Below are 9,343 nucleotides of genomic sequence, written 5' to 3' on the forward strand. Positions count from 1 at the left end.
CCATTCCTATCCCAAAGTCTATTTCTGAAGAAATGTCTTAAGTCTTTTAGGTCATTTTAGTTTACCTTCCTTAAAAAAAAAAAAAAATGACATTCTGATATTTCCTCCTGGACGAACTAATTTGTATTCACCTATATTTCATTGTCTTAGTTTTGGTTTGGGAAAATAAAACTGAATGATCTTTATATTTTACACTGTACAAAAGATGCTTTGAACATGCTTTAAAACAGTGGTTCTTACCCTTTTTGAATCATATTCTCCTTGTACCCTCCTAAGAATCTCTGATTAAAAGACAGACACACTGCCCAGATGAATGTTTAAAACTGCATATATCTTCAGGGGAATTAAGGAACATTTTCCCAACCTCCTCTCTCCATTCCACTATAGATTTCAGGTGGTACAATTTCACTTCTCAGAGGGGAAAGGGAGTGATTCTGATGTTGATCTCAATTGGTTCACTTGAGGAAGTGAAAATTTTGACCTGCCTAAGGCAAAGTTGAATAGAAGAGGGACGATTATAATTCTTTACAAATTTAATCAGGCCACTAACAATGATGGCACCGTTTAGTAATAGACTTTCATAAAAGTCACAATTTATTTCAGTGGCAATGGAAAAAAATACGAATTTAACTCAGTGAGGAACTGCTTATTATCTATTAACTTAGGAAATACTAAAAAAAAAAACAAAAAACAGCTTTGACAAAGCTGAGATGAAAATGATACTCTTGACCAGCACAGGTGGTGATGAAAGTTGATAAAACATCTTTGGAAATCAGTTTCACAATTTGTAACAATCATTCACATTGTTAGACCCATTTCTAGAATTTTATTCTAAAAAAGTAATTTAAAGCATAAAAACAATGCACTTGAAAATGTTTGCTATAGTATTTTTTATAATGTTAATAAGCTAGAAAACTTAATGTAAAATAATAGAGGAATGATTAAATCATGGAACATCAAACACTTAATGGAATGCAATTAAAAATGGTGCCGAAGATTGTAACAACATGGAAAAATACTTTTGATAGAAAAGTACAACCATATGTGTATTTGTGCCACAAGTACAACTATGTAATAATTAGCTGTGCATTGAACAAAGACGGGAAGGAAATAAGAAAAAAAAAGCTGATACGTTAGAGCGGTGTCATTATAGATGAAATCTAGATATCTTTACTTGCTATTATTTTGTTCAATAATTAAAAATTTAGGCAGCCTTCTAATTTTATGAACTTATGAATTATGTTTTACATTGCAGGAACCGAGAATTTAAGTATTTGGTATGAAAATTATTTTTGCCCCAATGGATAACTATTGTTCCAAAATGATTTATTGAGTAGTCTCTTCTTTCCCCAATGATTGGAAATGCCACCTTTATTACATAATTTCCATGCGTCTGTTTCTGGACTCTGTACTTTGTGGTTTACCTCTGTGCCACTACCGCACTGTTTAAATTACCATGGTTTTATTGTATGTTTTGCTTTGTGATGGATAAGTTCTGATCCCTAACCCCACAGCTCAAGCATCATTCTTTCTCAAAAATCTTGTTTCTAGTCTTATGTATTTATTCTTCTAGATGAACTTAGAGTAAGCTTGTTGAGTTTCATTTGAAAATTTCAGTTTGGGTTTTGATTAGAATACATTAAATTTACAGATTAATTTGGGGAGATAATTTTGCCTATCATGCCTCTTATTGTTTCCAGAAGTTTCCAGAAGTGAAATACTGAGTGTTCTTTTATTTGGGATATAGCTAATTGACAGAGAGGTGATAACACATCTGTTATTTCTATGTGGAAGTGTAGTGATTCTGATATTGTTGTCAACAAATTCACTTATATAAGTTTATAGTTTTTTTTTTTTAATTAAACTAAATTTTTTTTTGGTGACATTGGTTAACAAAATCCAGTAAGTTTTAGGTGTGCAATTTAATAATAAGGCATATATTTATATATACATGTATATATATATATACATATGTATGTGTGTATATATATATATACACATATATATATATTGCATTGTGTGTTTTCCTCCTGTAGTTTCTTTCTGTCACTTCATAATTAACCCTTTTTACCCCATCTATCTCTCTCCTCCCGCCTGCCCCCCGCCTCTGATAACCACTAGTCTGTTGTCCAAACAGAGACTCATGGACAGGGACAAGTTTATAGTTTTCAATTGCTTAAAACAAAGTATGCAATCGAATCCAGATGGAGAAATGATGGAGGCACATTGGAATTCTGTACATTTGAATTTATTTTTGCCATTAATAAAATTAGTGGCCTTTTAAGAAGAGTAGCAGTTTTCAGTGGCTGCTATGATTATAAAGACCCCAGTCTTAGCTAAAAATCATCACCTGTGGCTGATTTTTTATGCAGTACTTTTTCTTGAGCACATTTTCAGAAGCCTGTTCCTCCTGCTGATCTCCTTTGTAGCTTTTTCTAACTTTTCTGAATGAAAGTGTTCTTTTGCATTTGTTTTCTTTCCCCCTCTTCCTCTTTCTCTCCTGCCAACTCCCTCCTACCCCATTTTTGTATGTTGGGTCTCTCTGTTGGTTTCTTTATCACCACCCGCTTCCCTCCTTCTCTTGTAATTACACCATGTCTTTCTGATCTCTTTGTGATTAGCAAATAAGAAACTCCTTTAATTGCTGAATATTATTCTCACTGCTAGGACTTCTGGGCATCTCTCTTTAATGGACATGTATTATTTCTGACCTGACTTGTTGTTTACCTTCTTTTTACCAAAGCATGATGTGGTCTTGAGAGGGAGGCATAACTGAATTATAAAAGCACTATTTTGGGTTGTATTGCATTGAAAAGGGTTTCTGTTAAACTCTTTCATAAGTTGCAGTCCTTGTTCACCCAACCAGATAAAATAGTAATATGATCCTTGTTTTGAATAGATACAGACTAGATATCCTTGTGATCTGTGAAAAACTTTAATCTGTTTATACAATTTATTTTTTATTTTTTAAAAAATCAACAGGTCAGGTCAGATTCTGTCCATGGATAATTAACAGCCCCTTTAGCAACCAGGAACATGACTAAAGCAAGCTGTTCTTCCTTTTTTAGGAAATGGAATTTCATCTAAGTTTCCTCTCTCAGTCATGTCAGACATTTGTTATTGTTTTTTTGCTTTTCAGATCCTCTTCCTGAACTTTTTTCGAAGCAATTATATGGTAGATTTTCCTTGACATGTTACTTTCTATTGATTATACTTGTGCATGTGCGTGTGCGTGTGTGTGTGTGTGTGTGTGTGTGTGTGTGTGTGTGAGAGCTCACATGCAAAGAGATGGCAATCAAAATTGGGAACCGATGTCTTTTTCCAGAACTCCACAATTTGTATTTATACCAATTCAAAATTTAAGATAATGTTTCGTGTGTGTCATGAATTGCAAGCCACTAGGAAAACATCACCTTTTCAATTTTTAAATTTTAGAAGAAATAACCTTATAGTTACTGCAAAGAGGAACTCCATACTGATTTTGTTTTTGATCCTAATTTGCCTAACTCTTGATGTCCTACTAATATCATGCTAATGTCCATCAAAGATGTTAAGGAGACTGTGTATACTTCTCTGTTCACTTTTCTCCCCTGTCACAGGGGAAGGAATTCTTGGAGGGTGGGTTTATTTTTGTTGGGCAGGCACATAAAAGCCCAGATGCTTCTCTACACTGGGCCCAGCGAGCTCTGGAGGCCCTCCAAAGTGGGCGACCCCTTCTACCTCCTGGTTTCCATTTCCCTGCCACTCCCATAGGCTGGGTAGAATGTACCCTCTCCCTGGAGGCCCCCTTTGTTTGCCTTTTTATATTTGAGAGGAGGGAGTGTCCCAAGTCCTTCAAGGTCCCAAGACCATTTGGCAGCTTGTCCATCACTGCTACTCCCTTGACTGTGGCACTGCTGATTTAACCCCTCTATATAGCCTCTGGAGGTAATATGCTGGAGAGTGCCAGCCTGCTGCTTGCTTCCTTGACATTTCCTCCTTCCTCAGAGTGTCCTTCGGTGACCCAACTGGGCAGCTGTTCTCCTTGGGACCAGCGTACTTCATAGGGCTTTGTGCCAAGCAGAAGCTCTCAAGAGAAAGTCTGAGGCCGGATGAGAGGGGACTTGGAAATCCCTTAGAGAAGACAAACAGTGATTGGAAAAGGCACAGCAAGCATGGGAGCATGTGGTGCTATTTATTTGGCAATGTTTGCGAATATTTAAGGTTCTTCCAACAGATTGTGATCCAATACAGGGTAAAGTCATAGCTTCAAAAGATAATTACTCTGAACCTGTATGCCATGATGATATCTCAGAGGAAAAAATTAATACAAGCAATGGTTCATCAAATAGGAATTCCAACAGAGTGAAAGACAAAGTGTCACATTCTCACATCTATTAAGTTAAAAAAATTCTTCCCTATGCTCCTAATTTCTTCAGCTTTAAAAATAACAAACCAGCTCTGACATGCATACTTCGATATATCAGAAGGCATCCCCCTGTTGTCCAAAATGATGTTGTTGGAAAGAAGGATTCATAATATCTGAGCTCGCTCACGTGAAGTGAAGATGACAAACCAACCTGTTTGAGACCTGGGTCCTATTTATTGCAGTTTCCTAGAGTCAAGATGAGGAAGTGTGACGATGCTCCAATTTATTCATTTTTCAGGGGCAGATGACAGTCTATGCGAAGTTTGGCAAAAATGTATATCTTCCTAAAGATGCCGAGTTTTATTTTATTTATAACGGATCTCATCAGAGGCACATTGTGATGGCAGAACGCATGGAGGATAACATTCTCCAATCCAGCATTCCAGGTGAGGTGTCCTTTTAACTGTGTAGTTGGGAAATCTGTCTGTAAGCATCTTCCTGCCAGGGATATAGTCCAGGAGGAGGACCACGAGGAGAAAGTAAACGGTGCTCCAAGGAGGGATGGGTGTGTGAGAGTGAGTGCGCCTGTGTATATATTAGGAAGAGCACTCACACTGGGTTATCTCACATCTAAGGTTCTTCCAGCTTGTCTGCAGCTCTCTGAGCAGCCTTGCCTTAGGCTCAACTCTCCAGGTTGGGTGTGCTTTAGATGCAGTCCAATGGAGGTGACACTGTATCTCAGGATCACCTCTAGTAGCCCCACCCATCCATTGCTAGGCATAGCTCAGGCAGAACTGAGACATTGACAGTTGTCTTTGTTCTCCCTTCCTCATTCCCCTGCGGTCAGTCCAGCAGCCCTAGGGGTCACTTCTCCCTGCTTGCTCCCTTTGATAGCTGGGGTTCTTTCATTGGTGCCCTGTTCATTCAGACACTTCCTTGCTGGACCTCAGAGTCCAGAACTTTCTCTTCCCATCACCAAAATGTTGACATTCTAAAGCCAGTATTTCTCCTAGATATCTTCTTTAATCACTGTGGTGACAAATGACAAATTAATGTATCATGTTAATGTGTTATTATGAGCTAATAGCCTCAGATATAATTGTTTTGTGTTTACACTGGGGTGTGGGTTGTGCATTGAGACATCAAGCTCTAGCCTAAAGGTGTAATTAAGATGTCATTACCTGCAGGAAGGGAGGCTTTTGTTGTTCTTGTTTGTTGATTTGCCAGTTTTCCTTAATTGTGGGTTTTTTTCTGACACTCATAAATTGTATCATATAGAGAACCATCAGTTTTTCTTATAGGTAATATTGACCTCATTTTCAGAGGAAAAATGTTGAGTGCTTCTGTAGTATATTCGTTATCTGCACAAAGAAGGTGACATGCAAATACAGGCATAGTTAGAACTGCGAAGATGTGCAAAGACCTTTCAGCCCTACCTGGGCTTGGTCATTGAGTCAATCTGTTGTCTAGTTTCTGAGACTAGGCCATTTTAACTACTTCTCTGACCCAGTAACTCCCATCCTTAGGAGAAAAAAGAGAAAGCCAAACCTCATTAATGGTGGAGAGTCACTTTGTTACTTTGGCTACTGGTCTCTCTGGCCTCTGCCTTTGTGCGTGGGCATTACATGTCCCCTGCTGTTAGCCTCTCCCTCTTGTCTTGGTCTTCACTTTTATGAAGACTTTTATAGAGAAATAATAAAAATAACTGAAGTGCCACTTCTAATATCAAAACTTTTGTCTTTTTACTTGCAAGTAGGGATGAACCTCCTTCCCACTCCCTATGTGTTAAAGAAAATCATTTTCATTATGTTGTGGCCTGCTTAGCAGTGAAGGTTCTTACCTTCATTTTAACAGATTCCTTACAGGCAGGTGACAGTTCTGTTTCTGAGCCTTTAATTTCCCTGGTTATAGCTTTATCAGGGTGACCTTTCAGAACCATGTAGAACAGATTTCTGTAATTATATATTGGATTTGCATAGTGTAGAGGTTGGGGCTGCATTCTGTGTCTGCACATTGGACTACTTTTAAAGAGGCAATATGTAAATGGCAGTAGTTCTTGCTTAGTAAACCTGGGATACTCTTGTCCCTTGAAGCCCTGGCACCATAGCCTTTGGGGAAAGGCTTCGGAGAATAAGGCAGAGATGACTTGTACCCGTTAGCCATTTGCTTGGGGGCCGGTAGTGGCTGAATGTTAACCCCTCTTCCGTACAGTTATGGTTAGCATAATCACAGAGGTTTGGTGGCACTAATTCCTGGAAATTCTCCAAGGGCAGCATGAAAATGTGCCTGGGTGAAAGTTCACCAACCTTGGCCAAATGAAAGAAGAGGAGTGTAAGGAGGGGAGAAAAGTATCAGGATTAGGTGATCACTCACAACAAAAATATTAAGAACATCTATGAGATAGAGAAGCCATTCTCAGAGTGGGAGGCACTGAACAATATAAATATTTTTGTTGAGTAGTCTTCACCCACCCCAAATCATATTCAGAGGAGTTCTATGGAATTAGGGCGACCTTCTGTAATTTTGTCGTGCCACTTTATAAAACTGTTACCTAAATAAATACATAAAGGTAGAAATACATTCAGGAAGAAATGACAAATTTGAATTCAGGGGTTGGAGTAGGTGTAAAAGGTGAAGGTTTGCCAAATAACATACCTGGTAATCTTAGGAGAATAGACGCTGAAGTGCTCAGAGCTCAAAAGGTTAGTTTTAAAATCAGGAGTCACTGGAAAAAGATGTAATCAGCTTTAATTTGGCCCCATAGGTTTGGCAGCATTTAAAAAAAAACTGGATGCCTTTCCTCTCTGCCTTGACCTCCTGGATCATATGGTCTGTTTAGGCAGCACAATGAGACCGGTGACCACTCGAGTTTTGGACACTGTGAGAGCATCTCCTGTAGACTCTGGGTGAACTGTTCGCTGTCTTATCATACAGGCCACGGACTTCAGGAGACTGTGACGGTGTCTGTGTGCCTCTGCTCGGAAGGTTACTCCCCGGTGACCATGGGCTCTGGCTCAGTGACATATGTGGACAACATGGCCTGCAGGCTGGCCCGTCTGTTGGTGACCCAGGCCGATCGCCTCACAGCCAGTAGCCATCAGACCCTGCTGACTCCGTTTGCCCTGACAGTGGAAGCGCTGTCCGCCTTGGATGAGGAACTCGTGCTGGCTCTGACCCATCTGGAGTTGCCTCTTGGGTGGACTGTCTTGGGAAATTCTTCACTTGAAGGTGGGTCTTCACCAGAAAATTTGCATGTCTCCTCTCTATGTCAAGTTCACAATCTGCCTTACAATTAATTGTCTGTTTTCCTGGGTGGGTTTTCCTGCCTACTTTTGACCCAAGCCTCAGTCCAACGTGGCTGGTTCCCGTGAGGATCCAAGCCACTCATCTCTGGGCTAGTTGACGCTGCTTTGCCTCAGGAGGGAGGGACTGCTCTTTGCGGCAGGCTCTCAAGTCAGCCTCTTTAGGCTGCAGCTCCACTTCGCTGCATGTTTTCTTGCTATGAGAAGGGGTGATTGCTGCTCTGTTTCTAAACAGATAGAGTCATCAAGGGCAATGAAGAGCATGCAGCCAACTTCTGCTTCCTGGCTATGAGAACTCCTGGGCAAGTTATTTTCGTTTTGATGCCACAAAGTTATAATTTATAAAATGAAGCATCATAGTAACTACTTCATTGGCTTCCAGTGATGGTTAAATTAGATAATATATGGCGAAGCTTCTAGAACAATGTCTGAATATACTAATTCTCAGTAAGGTGACTTTTGTGTGTATGCGAATGGATTTTTATATAGAGAGAGTGTATTATATGTACATACGCAGATTTGCAGTTGGTCTGGACAAATGAAGCTACAGACAAAGGAATAAAATCCTGGTATTGTAAACAATTCCTTGAAAATTTCTAGGAACTTTTTAAGACTTTCTGTAAGAACAGTTTATAGTACTGGAGGTAACATTGCCTGTAGCCTAGACTTATACCGGAACTTCTCTGCAACATTAGTGTTAAAGGACAGGGTTAGCACCCTATTTCCTTTTTGCTCCTCTGATTGGATGATTTCTACTGCCTTGTCTTCAAGTTCGCTGGTCCTTTCTTCCACTGACTGAGTCTGTTATTGAATCCTTCCATTGTGTTTTTCATTGCAGTTATTATATTCTTAAGCTCTATGATTTCTGTTTGGTACTTTTTAACATTTTCTGTCTCTTAATTGAAATTCTCACTTTATTTATGTGTTGCTCTCCTGACCTCAGTGATCATCTTTATGACCATTATTTTGAACTCCAACTCATCTCCATTTCACTAAGATCAGTTTCTGGAGATTTAGCTTTTTGTTTGGAAAGTATTCTCTTTTGTTTCTTCATTTTCCTTGACTTTCTGTTGGTTACTATGCATTAGATAAAATAGCCACCTCTCTGAGTCTTGACAGACTGATCTTGTGTAGGAAATGAACCTTCTCAGTTAGCCCAGCTCAAGCTTCTGGTTGCCTTTCAAACCTTTGTGATTGTCCAAGTTGCCACCTTTGTTCTTAGTGGCCCCTAGTACTTGAGGATATGTCAAGACCCATCAGTGTCCTGAAAGGGTGGATATCACTCAACACCTAGATTCGGGCTGATTAAAAGGCAGAAGCTGGGAAAGTATGCAGTCGAACCCCTTCTAGGGAAAAACTAGGAGATGGGCTATTTTTTTTTCTTCTTTTTGCTTGTTCCTGCTGTGTTGAACCCTAACGAGATAGCTGTAGTGGGTGCTCATGTGTGTACCCACCCATTAGCTGCTTCTTTATCCAACACAGTCCTTGTGAATGCAAGCCCCATTGGCTATCAGAGCCTGGTGATCCAAGAACAAGTTCCTTCCAGATATGCTAGTGATTTGGCTTTATTGTTGGAGTGAGCTGGAGTGAGAAGGTGGGAGGAAATGCTCACCAGCTCGTGTGGGGTCCAGCCAGCCCCTAGATGCATGCTATTTAGAAGCTGGACCCTGGGCAATAGCTTTTATGCAGCCAA

At 39.7% G+C, this 9,343-nt stretch overlaps 1 protein-coding gene across 7 annotated transcripts in view; it reads left to right on the forward strand.

The window, feature by feature from the left end:
• The window catches only part of ARHGEF28 (Rho guanine nucleotide exchange factor 28), a 264,414-nt gene that overhangs the window by 96,889 nt on the left and 158,182 nt on the right, over window positions 1-9,343 (forward strand). For 6 of the 7 annotated variants that reach the window (XM_015590473.1, XM_025047883.1, XM_025047885.1 and 3 more), the window contains 2 exons: window positions 4,647-4,794; window positions 7,283-7,576. In XM_015590473.1, coding sequence (XP_015445959.1) covers window positions 4,647-4,794; window positions 7,283-7,576 — 442 coding nt within the window. Of the gene's footprint in view, window positions 1-4,646; window positions 4,795-7,282; window positions 7,577-9,343 lie in introns of those variants that run through there. The other variant, XM_015590477.2, reaches the window with a different exon arrangement.

Source organism: Pteropus alecto, unplaced genomic scaffold, assembly GCF_000325575.1.
Source record: "Pteropus alecto unplaced genomic scaffold, ASM32557v1 scaffold20, whole genome shotgun sequence".
Taxonomy (NCBI): domain Eukaryota; kingdom Metazoa; phylum Chordata; class Mammalia; order Chiroptera; family Pteropodidae; genus Pteropus; species Pteropus alecto.